The sequence below is a fragment of the Podarcis melisellensis genome (genome assembly GCF_964234715.1).
Source record: "Podarcis melisellensis genome assembly, chromosome: 11".
Lineage (NCBI taxonomy): Eukaryota > Metazoa > Chordata > Lepidosauria > Squamata > Lacertidae > Podarcis > Podarcis melisellensis.
Window position 1 is genome coordinate 60,104,766 of NC_138543.1, and position 21,411 is coordinate 60,126,176.

General features: G+C 45.6%; 1 protein-coding gene across 1 annotated transcript in view; it reads left to right on the top strand.

Moving 5' to 3' along the window:
* Positions 1-1,656: 1,656 nt before the first annotated feature.
* The window catches only part of UBE2R2 (ubiquitin conjugating enzyme E2 R2), a 53,650-nt gene continuing 33,895 nt past the window's right edge, over positions 1,657-21,411 (top strand). Inside the window, exon 1 of the mRNA XM_081930037.1 lies at positions 1,657-1,860. Coding sequence (XP_081786163.1) covers positions 1,684-1,860 — 177 coding nt within the window. The 5' untranslated portion in view covers positions 1,657-1,683. The remainder of the gene's footprint in view (positions 1,861-21,411) is intronic.

Genomic DNA, 21,411 nt, shown 5'->3' on the forward strand with positions numbered 1-21,411 from the left:
GGACATTTCTCACTTCCCAACAACTGATCCTTCTCTACTCCCCCCACCCCACCCCAGCATTTCCACTACAGTACCACTATACCTATGGGACACAGACCACACGCCCTCCACTGTCCTGGAGCAGCCACTGTCTCTTGGCCTAACTTGCCTCACAGGCTAGTCGTTCTGGGGATTCAATGAAGAGGGGGAGACAACCATTATAGAAATGCAACCAACAATTATATAGATTTTTATTTTATTTTAGCAGAACTATTGATATGAATGGACAAGACTAACTCAGTGCAGTAAGACTTTGTAGCAAACAGCCCATCATCATTTCATTAGTAACTGTCTCATTTTACTCTTTTACATATATACTAGGAGAAGGGAAAATGCTTTGTTTAGGAGGCAGGAAGGAAATAATGACCCTGCCCCTTTAAGAAAGGGTGGCCCTAAGGAAGAGATTGGTTCCGTATCAGGGAATAGACAAGGGAGGCAGCAAGTTAGAAAAGAGACACCGTGGCCAATGAGGAGGAAGGCACTCCCCCAGAGGGCGGGATAGCTACATAAAATATAGCGTTGGTCCTTTAGCCAATAGAAGAACGTAACCGATGAGAAGGGCGGGATCAACTGCAAATATTACCCAATAGGAGAGAGCTGAGGCGTGGCTTTGCAACCAGCTACCAATCACGAGAGATGGGAGGAAAGCCTTAAGTTTCCGAGAGGATGCGTGGGTCGCGTAGTTTAGCCGGCGGCGCGCCCAATCGGGGAATAGCTGCGGGATTGGGAGGAGGCGGGGTTGCCAATCGAGCCAATAAGCAAGAAGGAGGCACGGCCGAGGCCTTATATGGGCAGCGCGAGCGCCGAGCTGCTTGGAGGAGGAGGCGGGCGTTCCAAATCGGGCCAATAAGCAGTCGCAGACCTCAAGAAGGAGGCTTCATTTGGGGGCGGGGCGAGCGGAGGCGCGGCTTATGTGTCTGGGCGGCCGCAGCAGCAGCAGCGGCAGGCGACGGCGGGGGTTGATGACGACACCGGCGGGGGCGGGGCGTGCGGTGGAACTTGCGCGCTGAGGTCACTGGCCGAGCGGCGGCGCCGTCACAAAAGGAAGCGGCGGCCGCGGGGCTGCTGCTGCTGCTGCTTCTGGCGGCCGTGTGTGTGCGCGTGCGCGCGTCTGTCCGCCCGTCCGTCTGTCCCCGTGTGGAAAGAGCGCCCAGGGAGGCAGGCGAGGCCGAGGCCTGAGGGTCCGTCAGTCCGTCCGGCGGGCGGCTGGCCGACCGACCGACCGGCCTAGCGGGCCCCGCTTCTCCCCCTCACCGAGTCCCGAGGCGTCTGAGGAGGAGCCTTCCTCGCAGGCCTCCCTCCTCCTCCTCCCCTCAGAGGCCTCCGGGCCCAGGCCTGGCCGGAGCCCCCGCAGGCCTTGCCTCCGCCGCCGCCGCCGCCGCGGAGCCCCTCTCCGGAGGAGGAGGAGGAGGAGGCCTCGCGACGAGGAGCCGCCCCCGCCGCTGAGGGAGGCCGACGAGGCGGCGGCCGGGCGGGGGATCCGGATCCCGGGGGGCGGGCGGGGGCCCCGGGGCTGGCGGCCGGGCGGGCGGCGGAGGGCGGCAGCTGCAGGGGGTCTCCGTGGGCCGGCCGGCCCTGACTGCCCCTCGGCGGCTCGCCCGCCCCTCCGCCGCCGCCCCTCCGCCGCCCTCGCCCGCCGCCGCGATGGCCCAGCAGCAGGTGAGCAGCTCGCAGAAGGCGCTGATGCTGGAGCTGAAGGGGCTGCAGGAGGAGCCCGTCGAGGGTTTCCGCATCACCCTGGTGGACGAGTCCGACCTCTACAACTGGGAGGTGGCCATCTTCGGGCCGCCCAACACCCTCTACGAGGGAGGCTACTTCAAGGTGAGCGGGACCCCTTCCCCTGAGAGAGGGGGGTGGACACACCTATAGCCTCCTGCCTACGCCCCCCACCATCCACCCACAGGAGTCCTAACTGGGACACAGTCCCCTAGGCATAGCTGTCAACTTTGCCCTTTTCTTGCGAGGAATCCTATTCGGAATAAGGAAATTTCCCTTAAAAGGGGGAAACGTTGGCAGCAATGCCCCCAGGTGAGCGGAGGGGTTCACTTCTGTGCCCCCATCACCTCTGGAGCACAAGTGGTGCTACATAAGTGCCTTGCCTTCAAAACCTTCTGTAGGAGCTCCTGTGAGGTTGCCCTGATAACTTCTTTTTCTATATTTGAGGATGATGTGTCCACCCCCTTTTTTGCAGCATGCTCTGTTATGTAAGCAGCAGCAGTGAATTTCTTCTATGTTAGAACTAACTCACTGCTCTAAACGGAGCCTTTGCCAGCACCGCAGGCATGATCCCACACACCTTCTCTCTCCCGTTCAAAATTGCCCCTTCCCCCCCAAATTGCTCTACATCTTTCTGGTTTTTTTCAACAATACTGCCACTGTTTATGCTTCTTTGTCTGCAGAAATCTCCTGACACTTGGGGATTCTACCTTCACTACTCTCTCCTTTATGCTTCAGATTTCTTTGAGCATCTCAGGTCCTGCCTACTTTCTCCTTCTCACGTGAAAACCTCCATATTTCTATAACTTGTCTCTATATAGGGTAGTCTCCTAGGACACATTCTGTTCTTTCCCACTAAAAAGCACTTTCTCAGTAGATGCAGGACAGTAGAGTACCCAGACATTGCTCCCTGTCACTGCCATTCATCTAAGGGCAACTCTTTTCTCTTGCTCACACATCCCTAAGGGTTGATTTAGCTTCTCCATAATCTTGAACCCCTGCCCCTAATCACTAAACACTGTCTGGCTCCCCTGTTTTATTTTTTCCCATTTGCATGGCAGTGTGAGAGGTGGTGTCTTTTATCTGTTGTCTTGGTTCTCTGCCCACCCCCTTTATCACCCCTTTCACCATCTTCATAATTTGTGGGCTGTAGCTCCTCTTAGAGTATTTAGAGCAGTGGAAGCACAAAATAGTGTTGGGCACAGTCTCCTCACATAGTCCAACACCTCAACCAGAAGTAAAGTCCCTTTCCCCTCAGTTCTTATGTCAAACTCTTAAAGGACATACGAAAACCAGATCACTGTCACTGGGGAAAATGTTGAGGGGGCATTCCCTCCTACATACTAAGTAGTTTCACCAAGTGTAAGAAAACTGTCATCGTTCAAGGCTGAGCAGGAAAGTATTCCCATATCATCCTTGCCACATTGTGCTATTTACCCTGTACTCCGGTGTAGAGAAAGACAGTGTGCTTAGTTCCAGTGGGTGTTGCGTGAATTTTACTATAACCCATGTACCAGGCCTACATGCAGATCTCTGAAACTGGAGTTGTACCTTTGAGGAAGTTTTAAACATTGTATTTCTTAAGGAAAAACAATTGTGCGCATTTAATTTTGAAGGGAAGGGATAACTGGGATTTTGTCTAATGCTGTATAGTTGTAATGGCTATATTTCAGACATCTCCTGTTAGACCTTCAATAAAAAGTTATTTCCACTGGTGCCCTGAGTACCATTAAAACCTGCAAGTTAAAATCTGAGTAACCTGGACCCACCTTTTATTGTATTCAGCTAGGTAGGGTTGGAACGTTTTGGATGCAGCATCTGCAGTTAACTGTAAAATGAATGTGAATGAGCTGTTAAGGGTCCTTTGCAAATTCTAGTAACAGACACTGAGCCTCAGCTGGGAGCTTGTATATTGGGAGTGGGTGGCGCTGTGATTGGAAGCCCTGAGCCTCTTTCTTGGGCGGTTTGAATCCGAGTGATGGGGTGAGCTCTGGTGTATTGCTCTGTCCCAGTTCCTGCCAACCAAGCAGTTCGAAAGTACACCAGTGCGAGTAGATAAATCAGTACTGCTGTGGCAGGAAGGTAAACTGTGTTTCCATGCACTCTGGCACTCATCATGGTGTCCCGTCGCACCAGAAGCGGTATCGTCCTGCTGGCCACACAATCCGGAAAACTGTCTGTGGACAAATGCTGGCTCCCTTGTCCTGAAGCGAGATGAACGCTGCACCCCATAATCGCCTTTGACTGGACTTAACCATCCAGGGGTCCTTTACCTTTTACCTTATATTTGGGGTACCTTGGGTATCTTTGAGCTGTAGAACAGTTAAATGCTCAACATGCTTGGTTGTTGAGATCCCTAAGTACACAAAGCAACATGGCCAACTTCACGAAACTAAGAATTTTCTTAAGTGCCTCTTTCCTCTGATGCAAGCCTTGCTTAATTCAGTGGGACCTAATTCTAGTAAGTGTCCTTAGATCTGAAACCTCAATTGTATCAGTGTTAACTTGATAGAAATCTTTTCTCCTGTTTCCTTTCTTCCAGCTGTGTAGGAGTCTAGGTATACAAGCATTCCCCACACAGGAAAAGGCATACCCTGCTTTGCACTATCCATAGCCTCATTTAAAAAGTGACTTGCCTTTAATTTTGTCTGGCTCTTCTAAGCAGCCATGACATATTTTAATAACATTGTTACTTAACATTGGCTTTGAATAAACTAATCATGAGAGGAGAACTCTGGAGTTTATTTTAAAAGGGAACATATTCTCATTGGCTTATCTTTACAGTTCTACGAAATGCTTTGAATAATTGATCATTAAAGGGCAAATTTCATTATCACCCCTTGTTTGTTTACATCATCTGATATTCAGATATTTTGTTGCCTAGAGAATTGTCATATTTTCAGTTATAAGACTTTTGGCACTAGAGAGCAAAAAACGGCGGTGAGTGGAATGACATCCCATTACCAAGGAGGATACATTTGGAAAGAAGTAGGTTGGGACAAGATGCTGTTCAAGATCAGATACGTGTAAACATTTGGAATTTTATCACCTTTCACCACAACCCAGCACATTCCCAAAACGTTGTTCCACTAGCCTCTGTACATGAGACAGAATGATAACCAAAGTGTACTATCTCAAAACTATAGAAGTAGGCATCCTGGAGGGAGCAGGAAGCAAATGGTTACCCTATGGTGGTTGTGAAGACAGAAATGGCATGGGGAGAACTCATGCATGCTGCACTGATCACTTCAGAGAGAGGACAGCATAGAAGTAAAGAGCAGCTTTTTTAAAAGGCAGAATTTTGATTCTTGTATCCCAACTACAAAACTGGTTGGGTGGAATCTTATGGGTAAAATTGTGCATTGCAAGGTGGATGAATTTCTTAATCCTCCAGGTTAAAGTATGTGTTAAGAATATAACTGCCCTGAATGAAACCAATAGCTATCAAGTAAATACTTCTGGAAAGGTTTTAAATGGGATGGGATGTATGTGATCATCCCCCGTTTTGTGTGCAGCATCTGCCAGTCAAATTTTTCATTGTCTAGAGGATTTTTTTAATTAGATAACTTAATAATTGAATTAAATAAAATGCTAGCTCTGCCTGGAGGTTCCAATTAGCTGTCAATGATGCTAGCTATTGATATACTGTAATAATCGTCCATCTTTAACAAGATGCATAGCCTATTCCATGACTACTGAGGTAGGAGCTTAAGTGAATTTATCAAAAGGTTTTTGGAAGTACAAATATTTGCTGGATTACTTTATACAAATGGTTGATGAGGCAAGCTTTCCCTTTGTCAGAGGCCATGTCAATACTATCTTAGCAAGCCATGTTTAACAGTTTCTGCCCCTAAAGATATTTGCCACCAAGTTACCAGGGAAATTGGGAAAGGGAGTGCTGTTGCTTCTTCAGTATCCAAAGGGATCCTTTGGAGAAACAGTTCTGGAGTTCTTGCACTAGGTGGAAATTAAGGATTAATGGGCGCTTCTGTAATTGTTTACTTTTGAAGGAAATATGTGTTCACTTTCATGGGATTTAGAAAGTTTTAGAGATGTCTTGGACATCAGGTTCTGACTATGGTAATAAACAGATGTGTTGGTGCTGTGAGCTAGTTGGGAAATAGCACTGTATTGAGTGAATTGTAGGGCAGCATTTGTAGCACAAGCCGAAGGGACTTTGTCCTAAGAGTCAAAGAGAGATTTGCCAAGAGAGATTTTAGTGGAGACTCATTTGAGTTGGACCTGTGCAATAGACTACTGTCAAACATTGTGCTGCAACAAACCAGTCTTTAACAGACTCCAAAACTTTGCTGCTAATGGAGGCTCCTGCCAGCTGGGTTAAGGAATGCTGGTCTGCTTAGTGCCTGAACATCTGTGGTGTCTCTTCCATTTGGTTTTGTTATCCTGTTCCTATTTACTGCCTTGCCATTTGTTTGTTTGGATGTGGCCTTAATACTGCTGTTCCATTAAATTGCCAAATCCTTCCCGCCTACTTTCCCGCACCCTTGAATTGGAACAAAGGGGCCAGGTGGGGGTTTTGAAACTAAGCTCCCCCCCTTTATTATTTCAGTTTAAGCACAGCAGGCCCTTCTGTTTTCCCAAAAATCTACTGTTCCTCACTCCCACTATCACACAAGAGGGTTTCACACATATAGCTCCATTACACTAATTTAAACTTTGCTGTTTTCATCTCTTTCCTGGTCTGCCCTGTGCCTTGAGAGCATTTATCTGTCTGGGACTTGGTAGCCTCTTTTGTCCTTGTAAGTGTGTCATGGTGACAGAACTGCTTTTACGCCCATCCCAGTTCTAATCTGCATGGATTTGACCTCACATATGAAACTGCCCTCGGCTTAGGCAGACCATTAGTCCATTTCGCTTTGAATACTTACTCTAAAAGCAGTAGCTCTCAAAAGACCTCAAGAAATATCTCTCCTACTAGCTGAATGTCTGGAAATGGTGACTTGAGTGTAACAGTGGGCTTTAGAAGAGGATTAGACAAATTAATGCAGGGTAAGGCTATCAATGGCTACTAGCCACAAGGGCTGTGTTTTTCCTCCGCTGCTGGAGGCAACGTGCCTCTCAGTGCTGGAAATCACTGCTGCACTCAGCTTTCCATAGGCACCTGACTGGCCACTGGGAGAACAGGATGCTGGACCAGATGTATCTTTAGTTTGATCCAGCAGAGCTGCTCTAATGTATCTGGCAGCTTGTGTGCACAAAGCATGTGTTTTGCCTCAGAGGAGCCTTGCTTCCATGTGCGCCTTAGAATCATAGATTCCATAGAATCATGGGACCGTAGAGTTGGAAGAGACCCTGAGGATCATCTAGTTCAACCCCCTGCAATGCAGAAATATGCAGCTGTCTCATATGGGGAACCTGCAACCTTGGCATTATCAGCACCATGTTCTTACCAACTGAGGTATCCAGGCTTCTTGTGAAGTGTTAGGTTACAGTGACTGGATGTGGATTGTCTGACTGCTGGGGGCAATGGCAGCTAGTGGCAATTCCCAGTTCTGATAACTACATGGGGGCTCTGTCAAATAGAATGCTTGCGGTAGAGCCTTAAGCATTTATTGAGTGAGGAAGCTAGAAGAATAGAAACCTGCCACTCGCCCAGAAGCAATTATCAGTTGCCACCGAAGGCCTGGCAAGTGGCAATGTGCCAGGAGGATTTGGCTGATGGCTGGTGATCAAGCATGGGGTGGATATGCATTTCCACTCCCAGTCTCCCAAATTCCCGGTACCAGCTTTTAAAGGTGCTGCTGCTGTGGCAGAAACCTCTTACACCAACTGCCCTATCTATAAATTCCAATTTGCCCCAGTGAACAAACTGGCTGTATTCGAAAACTCTCTCCTAAAGTCTACAAAGAAATGGCAGCAAGGCCTGAATAATTGCTTGGTTCTTGCTCCAGAGCTAGGGATGTCAGTGTGCCACTTGGCATTTGATAAAGCTTTTCCCCAATTAGCACTTCATGCTGTGGGTGACAAGAGTTGCATGTTTCCCTAGGGAGAAGGCTATGCTGACCTCTACATTGCCAAAAAATTCTATGTCGAGGCAGTTTCCTCTGTTAGGGAGGAACACCTTGCCTGCACTTGAAAGAAGTCAAAAGCTTTACCTCTTGGCGCCTCTGTTATACACGGCCCTTTAATGGAGAACTAAGAGCAGGAGGGGCAGCTTCTGTGCTGCTGTTCCTTTGTGCCTCATCATGGGTAAGTTTGCAATTCAGAACCCTTTAAGCTCTTGAGGATTAATGAGAGATGACTGGTGACAAAGTTTTATGCATGAATGGAAGGGAAACTTGACTTGGAGATGTCTACTTGAAATGTAATCTGGGCTCTGGCACAATATGCCTAGATGTTTGCTGTGCCATAAAATCACCTAGCAAGCTAGCTAGATGCCTACTGGCCTGCCCTAGTCCAGAAAAACAAGGAAGCAACCTTGCCTCCTGTCCTCGCTTACTTTAGCTCCTTTAAAGTGAGTTGGTGGCAATAACTCCTTGGCTTTTGTAGCCTGCCTGGAAAACCTTGTGGTGGGGATAGACTTGAGGAAAATCTTAACCTTCCAACACTCACTGACAAACTGGGAGGAGCACATGATCTTCTGCAGTGGCAACTCCTCAGAAACCAAAACAAATGCAAAAAAAACCAACAACCACACAGCCAACCCCTTTTGGCAAACACTTCCTCTAGTTTAGGATCTTGCTTGTATCTTACCTTTTTCCACAGTATGTTGCAATTTAAGTCTGCCTTGCTTAAAGCAAGAGCTAACATCTTGATCACAAAACCTCTCCAGACACAGTATTAAAGGAGCAAGTGCAGTAAATTTGAACATGTTTTTGCTATCAAAACAATGAATTCTTTGTAGCTCAGTGGCAGTGCAGAGTCTGGTTAGCAGCTGGGTCCTTGTATTGAAGGCATAAAAAGAGTGCTCCATGCTTTGTAGGGGCCCCCAACTGCCTTAAGGACCTAGCTTTAAAAAATGCTTAATATCTAACTTGCTTTAAGTACACGTTTGAAAAGCACTACTTGCCTTGAACACTGTGGTAAAAGAGAGAAGCTCTCTTCAAATGGGGATGGAGTTTCAATTGCTGCTTCTGTTGGAGTGCCGCAAGTGACAAGCAGGGGCAGTGTTCATGGGCTTGGGACTTTTGTGGTTTTATTTGCAAGGCTGCCTCCTACAATACTCCCTTTGGACAGTGTTAGAAACTGGGATATAAAGGCTACTTGCTACATGGCACCCTGAACCTGGGTTTCAGGCGCAAAAAACAGTGTTAGACTCAGATAATAGAATTTAGGTGCCAAATGGCTTCTTAAACCAAGGTTACAGTTGCCAGTGTGGTGTAGTGGTTAAGAGCGGTAGTCTCGTAATCTGGGGAACTGGGTTCGCGTCTCCGCTCCTCCACATGCAGCTGCTGGGTGACCTTGGGCCAGTCACACTTCTCTGAGGTCTCTCAGCCTCACTAACCTCACAGAGTGTTTGTTGTGGGGGAGGAAGGGAAAGGAGAATGTTAGCCGCTTTGAGATTCCTTAAAGGGAGTGAAAGGCGGGATATCAAATCCAAACTCCTCCTCCTCCTCTCCTCCTCCTCCTCCTCCTCCTCCTTCTTCTTCTTCTTCTTCTTCTTCTTCAAAATGGAATGTGTAGTTGCCATTTTGGAACAAGACTGCTCTAAAATCTTGTTTTTCAAATGATGGACTGACTGATTGATTCTCAGTTAAATATCTTGCTAGTTCAGATGACAACCTTGAGCTAGGTTATGAACTTTGAGAGCTTAAAGGATTATTATTAGTTTTTTATTATTTATTGATTTTTTTATACTGCCATATACCTGGAGGTCTCAGAGCGGTTCACAGAAAAGATCAACATAAAAGTCACAATATATATAATCAAAATAAAAACAACCCAGTAACACCCCCCACCCCTACAGAAGAGCCACATTTTAAAAAGGACATAGGGCAAAGAAGAAAAGTCACTTTATCCAGGGACTGTCCATGTTCAAAGTTGTGAAAAATATCCCTACGTTATGAATGGTCTCTATATATGCGACCATTCATAACATAGGGATATTCTTCACAACTGTGAACAGGGCAGTGAGGTGGGGTAAGTGAAGACAAGCTACAACAATTAAATATGACATTGTTCTCTCCTCCTGCGTAGGCTACAAAGAAAAAAAAGGATTTTGGTTCCTGAAATTCATCCTGATTGTGCAGATAACTGATAAAATTCTACAGGATCTGGTCCAAGTTAGCTGTCCAAGTTACTCAAATCACTTGCAGGCACTTCAGCCACGGGGCCGTGGGGAGTGTCCTTCTGTTTGTGGGGTTTGTTTCCTGAGCCTACAAAATGTGCTATGGTGAGTTTTGCACAGACTCCAGAACTGGGAAGACTAATTTGATTGTAAACCCGGAGGACTAAAATATATACAACTACGGGGAATATTATAGCACAGAGTATACACTGCTGTTCCTTTTTCTTTTTTTGGCTGGGACCTGTCACATGAGCAACCTTACATCTCGCAACTATTTGGGGGGGATGAAGGGGTGTGGATAAACATTCCAAGGTTTCGTGATCATAACAGGATTATTCAAATATTGGCATCTGTTGAGGAGGTCTGCTTTGTAAGCCTTTCTAAGGGTTGGGCGAGACAGGTGGCTCTGTTGGCTGCCTTCCCTTTGCCGTTGACCTGGAAGCCAGATTATGCGAGGCTGCGGAGTGCTTTAAGGTCGTCTATCAGAGCGCACTGCAGCACCACATAATCCCTTTCCCCGGACCACGAGGAGCAGAAAGCAAAACAGGCTGCCTCCTTGGCACTGTCAGTATTTGGTTTGGTACATGTGGCATATGGCTCAAAGCATTACTCCCTCTCCCCAAGCCAGTCAGGAGAAGTAATATAAGCTGCAAGCTCAGACCATGTATGTCTAGTGTAAATCTAAGTGCTTCTGCCTGTGGAACACACTGGCTTTAAAGGTACACTAAGATTTTTTAAAAAGCAGTGCAAATGCTCAGGTAAAAAGTAATAAAAATAAGGGGTCAGTCAGACAGTATCTTTCACCCCTCTGTAGCATGACTTTTGGAGTGGCTGGAGTCAGACTGCAGGGCAAGTGTTCGTTGCACTATTTGGTCTCCTCCTTAGCATTTGCCTCCCGTTCTTTCCCCTCTTAGTAGTTTGTAGGTGCAAGATTGCATGTACCGATAATAACACTGGCATCTTGGAAAGGCTGGAGTTGCTGGGAAATGAAACTTGATCCACCACATTGTCCCCCGGGGAATTGTAGTCCTCTACAGCAGCGAGGCTGGAAGAAGCCCAAGATTGAGCCCAACTCCATACAGCTCACTAGAGAGGATCATATGCTACAGCTGCTCAATTCTAGGCAGCTGGGAGACTGAGACTTGACCCTGGCCATGGCAGCAGGGCTTTCAGCCTGAATCCGAGGGCCACCATTTGCATTCCTGTCCACCAGTGCTATGTTGCCAGAGTTGTCTCTGCCCTTTCTTTGCAGATCTTGGTGGCAGCGTGTGACTAGGGTAGGACAATACTGATGTCTACAGTCCTTTGGGGAAGGGTAATAGCTCAGTGGTCATGCCAAAGGTACTGGGTTCAACTTCTGACATATCCAGGAAAGACAGGGAAGGTCCCCTGTCTGAAAATCTGGATAATCGTTGTTAGCCAGTGTAGACCAGGCTGGGGGACCCTGTGTTTTTGCTTGGATGGAATGTTCTCAATACAGTGGTACCTCTGGTACGTTCCGGAGCCCCATTCGCATCTTGAAGTGAACACAACCCGCGCCTGTGCGTGCGCGGGTCGTGACTCACCGCTTCCGCGCATGTGTGTGACATCATTTTGAGCGCATGCGCGAGCGACGAAACCCGGAAGTAACACGTTTCGTTACTTCCGGGTCGCTGCAGAGTGTAACCTGAAAACGCTCAACCCGAAGCTACTTCAACCTGAGGTGTGACTAATGCCTTTTGCAGATGTGGCTAGAGAGAGGTGTGCGTGTAGTAACTAGGCTTTTACACAAAAGTAAAATGTAATTTGGTCCATCCACTTGAACCTCTGCTCCTTTTCCACCACTGTCATGTTGCCCTGAAAGGAATGCAGCCCTGGGTAGACACAAGTTCCTCACCCTTGGTGTAGGTAGGCAACATTAGTTTTAATGTTGTAACCCACCCTGGGACCTTAGGGTGAAGGGTGGGTAAAGAAGAAGAATGGCCAGTGGTATTTTCTTGGTGCAAGGCAGCTTCCTGTTCTCTAAATAAATATTGCACATGTGCAGCATGCCCCAATTTCATGTTTCTCACCTGTAGATGCGTCTTCCCTGTAAGATGCAAAACTTACCTATTAGGTTGGTTTTGATCCCTGTGTGAACTGTATTCTGCAGTCCCAACCACCCAAGATTGAACTCCTAAGGACACCTACATCGCATGGACAGCTGAGTAATTTTGTTAGCAGTGCAAAAGGGAGGTGTACTGCAAGTTTCTGGCTCACCAAATGGCTCATAAGGCTCATGCTGCTGTTTTAAGCACAAATAGTAAAACCATGAGACAACTCAAATCTGTGGTGGAATAGTCAGCAGCTTTCCTAAAATCACCCATAATCCGGGCTGTTGATTGCCCCTGATTATCACTATTATTATTTCACGTTTTGGGGAGGGAAAGTGAAACTCGAAATGACTTTCACGTTTCTATCGAGGTCAGCTGTGACTTCGTTAAGTTTCATTGTCTAACACAGCCCATTTCTGCCCGAAGAACTAAACGACAACCAGTTTAAAATTAACGCGGATGCTTGGTGTTTTGAGGGAGGATCCTCTCGATGCAAGGAGGTCCCATTTGAGCTACTTATACCCAGGATGTGAATATTCTGCCTTCAAACTTGGTTACTTCAAGAAACCCAGACTTGTTGTATCTTTATTATACACAAGTATGCACACAAGCTGCCTTGAAGTGTTCCAGACTACTTTTTCTCCAGGACTGCATGTATGGGGTTGTCCCATATTTCTCAGCCTGAGATTGTCAGTGGGGTGGAAGACTTCTTTGGGACCTGGAATAGAACTTTCTACCCTTACTGGTGCTTGAATTTGAATTTTATGATTTCGGTCACAGACCAGTTGCAGCCCACATACAATAGCAAGGAAGTCATAAAACACAATAGGGATACATTCTTACTGGTGCTTCATCTGTGGAACTCCCTCCCCCTGGAACCTCAAATGGTGTCGACATCAATTGAAACTTACTTTTTCCCTCTAATCGTACTAGTGCTTGGAAGCACAGGTGACCTCTGCCTCTGAATACCTTTTAACAGCTTAGACCGGTTTACCAGCTGTGACCCCATGTGACCTATCCATACAGATAGGCTTGCTACAGTTATCTCTACTCCAGTAACCTCCTTTTTTATTATTTCAATGTGCTGTGTGCGGGGCTGCCTTTTAAAGCTGTCCAGACAACTGTCCAGAGTCTACAACAGGGCAGCAAGATTAAATGGGATTGGCCACTCACAGGCATATTCTTCCTCTGCTTTGTCACCTTGCACTGAAAGTCCACTTCCAGGCCTAATAAGAGTGTTACAACTCGCCTTTAACTTCTAAATGGTAAGGGGTTATCTTGAGACTTTTCTCAGCCTTTCTCTGGGTGTCCCTGCCAAATGAGGCGAGGTGGGTGGCTGCAACCAAGAGGACCATTTTGGTTATGACACCCGGGGTTTGAGAAGTCCTCCCACAACAGGCTCACCTGGTACCTATGCTGTGGTGCTTTTGACACCAGGTGAAGTTATGTGGTGACCTATGGCTTCACTTGCTCTCACCTGATGTCATTTGGCATCAGGTGAGTGTGGCTAGTCCGAATCTGCTACCTGGGCCTAACCTGGCCTGTGGGGCAGAGATTCCACACCCCTGATGTAGTGAATGGCCCTTCTCTTTCATGCCAAAAGTGATGTTAAGACACTCCTGATTACAAAGCTCTCTAATGACATCTATCTGTCCTTAGAAGCATGAAGAAGCAGCATCGCTTTTTGCTAGTCTAAAGCCCAAATATAAAAGTGGAGGCTCTTGTCTTCATTCAACTTTTTTTTGGGGGGGGGATGCACAAAGCAAGTGCAGTTTTGTCATTTCTCTAACTTCCTGGGAACTGTTCAAAGCCACTCTAACTTTGCCCAAGTTAGTGAGATGTAGGGAAGTGATCTGTGTAAATAGCTACAAGTTTAATTTCAGAAACCTATTAGGTGTTTAATTCTTTCCTCCAGTGCGTTTTGTGTTGCAGTACATGCACTATTAGCAAAAACCATTTAGAATTCTTTGTACCTAGCATTTTGGTGTGGGAGTTGGTGGACTTAAGAGCCGCATGCTTCCATGCACTGAAATAAGGCTTGGGGGTAGTGAGATTGCATGAGCTAGCTTGCCATCCATGCTGCATGTGAAGGTATTCTAATGTACACCTGTGGAGCTCTTCCATGTGAGGGATGATTCTGGTACATTTGGGGTCTACCTCACATAAACAGCTCTACACGCATGCATCAGGCCCCCTTGTGTGTTCTTTTTCAGTGTGTGGGATTTGGGTTGTTGGAGCCCTTGCCTTGCCTTTACATACCTCTCTGAATCAGCCGATTTAGGCAGTAGAGACTTGTAAGTGAAATGCTTTTGAGTTCTGTTTGTGTAGGTAGATAAGGAGGTGATGCAACTCCTAGGATTGTATGTGGATCCTGGTTTGTAAAGATTCTTGCAGGAGTGTTTATGAAACCAAGCAATGGTGCATTCAAAAGTTAATCCCAACCACATGTGAAAAACACTAAGGATTGGCTGGTCATTTGTTAAATCGGATGCTAAAACTCTTTGTGAAGAAGAATTGAAATAGGTTTTTAACCAAGAATTGTCTTGCATCTTATCCCCTGGGGGCAAAGCAGATCTTGTACTCTCTCTCTCTCTTCTTCCCCCATGCCCCCTTTCTTTACCAGGTGGGGAGGAGGGTGGGTTAGAGATAAAGGCTCTTGGTTTAGTTCAGTGCTTCCCAAACTTGGGTTTCCAGCTGTTTTTGGACTGCAAAACTACAGGACCCTGACCATTGTGTTCCTGCTAGCTAGGGATGATGGGAGTTGTATTCCAAAAACAGCTGGAGACCCAAGTTTGGGAAATAGTGGTCTAGTTGCTTTGCTGACCTTGCAGAACATGTTTTGAAAAAAGTTGCAGTGATGCCTTCTTTTGAGTGAGGTGCACACAGGTTTTTGAACTGGGTAGCAGAACACATTGTTCCACAGAGCTGAACTGTTAGCCAGGTCCTTTTACATCATTAGCAACCTTAATTGCAAGTGTAATGGTACTTTAACCTGTACAGGGAACAGAAGCTATATTGCATCTGATAGCTTAAATATTCAGATGCAAATGTTGCACACTCCTTGGCCTACTTGAATAGCACTCTCTTGCTCATGATTCATGCCATTAAGATGGCTTGTTTTGGGACGCAGGATATTTGGAAGTAATACTGGAGGATAAAAGTGAGAACTATGGTGCACTGCTACAAATGTTCCCTTGAACTGGCAGAAGCCTCAGTGTGTCTAAAGTGAAGAGGATTAGTGAAGAGGCAGAACAGATTTCTAAGCTAATGAATGCATAGCAATAAGGGATATTAATGCTTGTATTCTCTTTTACATCCAGGATCGTTTGCTTTAAATTACCCCTGTACAAATCGTGTTGAGTCTTGGGTGTTGGATGAGTTTATTTTGTTTAAAATTTCATCATGTGGCAGCTGGTATCTGAATCTAAAATCCTCAGCCGTTGCTCACGTGCTGAGTGTAGCTGCTTGAATGTGTTAAGCTGTCCAAATCCACCCTTGGACCTGTTTGTCTCTCTGCAGGATGACACCCCTAACTTTGTCTACTCAGTGCAGGTCATGTCACCCTCTGTCAAATTAAAAACAGCTCCCTGTTACGCATGTTGTGTTGGAGTGTGTGCCTTCTGTTGTAATCTGTAAAACTTTGGGCTGTTCCACATGCTGCAACTCCTGCATCCATAATCGATTGCCACACATTGAAACCAACCAGCCTACTAGAATAATTCTATTAGTGCAATTAATGCAAAAGGATTTTTTATCATACTCATATAGGAGTCTGAAAATTCCCATGCCCTATGCCTGAAACTTCCTGTAGCGTTTTTAGGATGCACAAACTGCACAGAACGTTTTTAAGCACCTTTATTCAAACGCAAGCTGGCTCTTGTGAAACATCAGGCAGCCTTTCCATAAATGTTGAGCAGATCGTACTGTAATACCCCCTGAGGTCATTTCCCAAACTTCTGATGACTTTGCATTTTCCATATTAGGGAAGTACAGGCTACTGGGAACCTGGCATCCCATCAAGTTTGTGTCAGGGTTGTTGTGTGCACTACAAACACAGCTAACCTCTCTTACTAAGACTGTCCCAAAGCAAAAGTTAGTGGCAGTGAACACACACAGACTTCAGTGTCCTCTGCATGCTGCCTTTTCATGTTCCAGCAGTTTGCTTTTGGTGCTTTAGATAAGCTTTCTGGGCTGACCTCAGACCTGAATATGTTAGCATCTTGAGAAGTTCTGCAGTTGCTGTACATAGGGCTGCAAGCTTCAGTCACAAACCACCTGCCCTTATATATCTCCCAGATTATCCCATAGATTTTAAATTGTGTGCCTGGAGTAGCATAGGAAACTGGGTGTTGTCACAGATGTCATCAGAATCATCTCATGTGCTGTTCACATTAAGCCTTTTTTATGCTTAATGAACATTTCAAGACCAAAATAACAACCTTCTCAACTTTATCTAGTGTGTGTTTGCAAAAGCTCTTCACCCTTGGCTATGCATTCTTAAGCTATTCTATGTGCAATGCAGCTAAGGCTGATGTGTTGTTGACTGAAATATCTGAAATGCTAAACTCAAACCATAAAAAGCAAAGGGATGAAATGCCAGTTGCATCAGAAACCTTTGAGGGCACCAAAGCAATCCAATGAGATTGTACTTTACTCCATTCTGTTTTGTTGGGTCTTGCACATGAAGAATTGACATTGGATTGTGTCCATAAGCAGATGCTGATTGACTACTGCATTTTGATTGACTTCTGTTGATACCTAGGCTGTGTTCGGATGTCATGTTATGGTGGTGAGAGGGTTCTGCAGTAAGCCCTCAGTCTTGCATGGCCTCTCAAGGGCTAGTTTGGAAACCTAACTCTTCCATTTGAGATCAACGACAGCTTGTCACAAACTCTGGTATATTAACTATGCTTGAAAAAGCCAACTTCAAACAATGGGGCACAAAGCTTGCTTGCTTGTCTAAACAAACCATACTTATCATTGACTATATTTGGGATAGACAGTAGATAATTGAAACCAGAACTGAACACTTCCAAACTCTTCCTTGCAGCCACACCAAAGGAGATGAGGAAATCTCACAGCCATGAGGCTTACTGTGGCTTCATGTGAGGCTACAATATTGCATGCTGTTGATTTCCACTGTTCTCACAAGGCAGTATTTTCTTCTTAAAATGGTTTTGAATTGATATTTTAAATCCTTCCAACTTTTCATGACCCATAAATAGAAACATTGTAAGATGTTAATCTGGGTTTTTTATGCCAGTTTAAGTGATCTTGTGTTATGCAATTGAGGTTATTCATGGACTTGTTGCCATGAAGTGACAACCTCTGTTTGCAGGGACACTGATTCCACGGCATTTTGGCCACCTCACTTCATTGTCTGCCTGACTGCCTGTGATTCAAGCCTCAGCCCCCTTGTGAGTATCAGACACAGCCCTCTTGTATTCTTCATGACTGATTGCCTGTGAGTGAGACACATAGCAGTAAACCTGTTTCGCTGGCAAAATGTTTTGTGCCGGGGAACCTTACTACACAAAGGAATGCACAACCAGGTTCCTGATAACTTTGTTGCACAATTTGTCGTGCAACCCTATGTAATGAGTTTCTGCTAGTGCTATTGTTGCATTGGGATTCCTTTGTTGTTCAGTGTTAAAACTCACCCGACCACTAGGGCAAGGGGGTCTTCCACTAGCAAGCAAAGAATGTTGAATAAAGCCCTTAGTTTTTGCCAGGGATCCTTGACGCTTCAACCTAGGCTCCTCGCTGAAATATAAAACAGGCTGCCACTTCCTTAACTTGGCTCCTGACTTATTTCAGCATAACTGATCTTGTAAATCTTCAACAAAACATGTATTTCCTGTATCAGTGTCTACAGCAGGCGCTGTAACTCTCCAGCAGTTTGACTTTACTCCCAAAAGCACACTCTTCTATTGTCTACCAAGACAGATGGGTGCCAATCATAAAATAGGCCCAGTGTCATTTACACTTTAGCAGCAGGCAAGGCAAATTCTCAAATATTCCAGGTGGGGGTTTAGCCCTTGTTTGCAGAGCTGAACTCCTTAAATTAAAAGCAGCTTCTGCTAACGCATCTTTCCCCCGTGCCGAGGTTCCCTTGGCAGCTAGCACACTGCAGTAGCAGCAGCTGGTGCAAGAAAGTCGCATGAGATGCATTGCACATCAAACAGCATGGGATCCTGGCAAGGTGCTGTCGAAAGGTGGCAACTGGTTGAGACGGGCAGATGTTGATGTGCGTAACAGATTCCGTCGCCGACTAGAAGAATCAGATTATCTTGTTTCTGTGACTGTTCTGTGCCGACAGCAACACTGATGCTGATCGTGCTTATGAAAGAAACTGCATTTTATATGCCTTATGACTTCTAGCAGTCCCTGCTCCTATCCTGCATTTTTGGGGGTGGCTTTTAAGGCTCTCATGTTGCTCTTCTCCACGAGGTGTCTAAAGTTTAATTTTCCTGTTGTGTGCTGCAGAGGCAGGTAAAAGCCTGAGTGAAAAGTCAGGAGTGGGAGGAAGCCCTCGGGAAGCTATTGTATGTCATCAGTGTGTATTCAAGCATGGGCACTACTAAGGCATGTCATGTTAAATGTGTGCCATTTAACAGAGAAGTTTAAAGGACCCCCACCTTGCCTCTCTCTGGCTTGTGCGAGCTGGAGGTGGGCTTAGACTTCTCCTTTGAGAGGCACAGTTGTGCGGCTCCAAGCTGAGGTGGTTTCATCTCTGTGCCTCATGGGGCCAGGGACAAAACAGCTTGCAGCTTTTAAACATCCGGATGCATCGCCAGATTGTGATGTTCGGCTGTGATACATCACAATGTTGAAAACCTAGCATCGCTCAGCCCTGGACACTCTCCCCGAGGAAGCCCAATTGGTGCCTTCATTACATAGGCGTTATAACAATAATTGAACAACAAACCAACAACACCAGAACTGGCTTATGAATATAAAGAACAATTTTACTGGAATAAATATATACCCTCATAAACCAACCAAACAGTGAGCAAACTGAAGTGCAGTGTGCATCACCAAGCCTGGAGATACTCATAAACATAGAATGTACCAGTGTCTCTCTCATTGCTGCACTGGTTATGTGTGCGATAAAATATGTCTTAACACAGTTTGGAACAAATAGTCGTTCACTGGACTCACAAAGCAATAAACGTAGGAGCGGTTGCCAGAAATCATTCTTCAAGTGGTCGTTAGCCGGAAGCGCAAAGCCAAATGATCAATTGAAGCCAAATTCATCTATTTGGCTTCATGTCTAGTTGGTTTATGAGGGTATATATTTATGGTTGGTTTGCTGTTCATTACATAGGCTCCAGGCAAAAGCATTCTACTTAAACAATCTTACGGCTTTATAAACTGTGTGTTGGGTGGGGTGGGGGGTTGTTTTTGTTTTTATGCTATATATTTTGTGTTTTAAACTGTCTTGTTATCCTCAGATAAAGTATAGAAATTTAATTAATAATAATAACAATAATGAATTTAGTGAATGGAGAAGAAGTTTCAGGGCAGTGTATGTGTGTGCACACACAGCCTCCCTTGATATTATGAGGATGTTGCAAGTATACAAGTGGTCCAGTTTCTGTTGGTGAAATGTAGACAGTATCTCCACAGAAGTGCAGCCTAGCTAAAATCACTCTTATCCCATGGCAGAAATTGGTTATACCTTGCTTGACTGATGAAGCAGAAACTACTTTCTATCCTTTTTTCACATGAAGGAGCTGTGTTAGGAAGAGGTGTATATTTTATATTTCAGTTTCTTTTTAGTCTTCGTATCTTTTGTCTCCTGTACATTGGTTAGAAACTAGTGTGATTAAGTGGTATGCAAATTGTTGAAATACATTTGAGAGAGTCCAACTTAACTCGGGCTTTTAGACAAGCTGTTGCAACCAGTGGAGAATTGCAAGGCCTTGCTCTCCTAGTTTGCTAGCTGAGCAAGCGACTATCTCTGGTTTCCTGGGATACTGTGAACCAGATAGTTCAATGTCTGCCTGTTGTAGAATATTCCAAACAATGCTGCTGACACAGGGTATTTTATTCAGGCGGTTGCCCAATCAGCTGCAAGTTGCCCTCTGTCCACCTCTGTTTAAAAATCTCTGTTATTAAGGGTAGGGATTGGCAGCTAAAATGCAGAAGTGGGAGGAAATCATTGCTCAGATGCACATAATAGATTGGGTGCTGCGGTGGTCGGTCACTGTGTCCCCCAGAGAGGTGCTGCATTACTTCAGGATTAATTGAATAGGTGCTTGTATGATATAGGCATCATGTACATACACATTACAGGAGTCTCCCCACTTTTGTGCAATCAGCACGCATGCTCCAACTAACATAAATGCTGTAAACGGTGCCGAAAGAGGCCTGGGCAGAATGGAACAGAATGGGGCAGGGGAGGGAATAGGGGAATCCCCACTCACACATGTCCTGGAATGGAGCCTGTTGTTGTTAATTTATTTATATATATATGTATACCTTCACCCAGATAAAAATACAGGATAAAAGCACAAAATAAATAGTTAAAACAAAACAATGACACCCCCCCAAACACATTTAAAAGGCCATAGAATATTAACCGACGAAAGTGAGGATTCCCCTGTATAAGTAGTTTGCTATATCCAGAGGAGGGCAACCAAAATGGTCAAAGGCCTGGAAACGTTGCCTTATGAGGAACAGCTAAGGGAGCTGGGCATGTTTAGCCTGGAGAAGAGGAGGTTAAGGGGTGATATGATAGCCATGTTCAAATATATAAAAGGATGTCACATAGAGGAGGGAGAAAGGTTGTTTTCTGCTGCTCCAGAGAAGCGGACACGGAGCAATGGATCCAAACTACAAGAAAGAAGATTCCACCTAAACATTAGGAAGAACTTCCTGACAGTAAGAGCTGTTTGACAGTGGAATTTGCTGCCAAGGAGTGTGGTGGAGTCTCCTTCTTTGGAGGTCTTTAAGCAGAGGCTTGACAACCATATGTCAGGAGTGCTCTGATGGTGTTTCCTGCTTGGCAGGGGGTTGGACTCGATGGCCCTTGTGGTCTCTTCCAACTCTATGATTCTATGATTCTAAGTGGAAGCCCATAGACTGAAGCAAAATTCTGGGTGCCACGCAGGTGCTTGCAAGTACAAAAAATGGAGGGCTTTGTCTTAGTTACAGGAACCCTTCTCCCACATCACCTGCCCACAAAAGGACTAACCCTGCTAAGTTAGCCTGACCTGCAAGCGCAGAAGGTTGGAGTGAAACAGGCTCTCTGTTTCCTTCAGGCGTGTCAGCTCCTCATTGGTGGGAGGCCTGTATAATTCAGCCTTGCAAAGCTTCACCGGTTGCAGGACA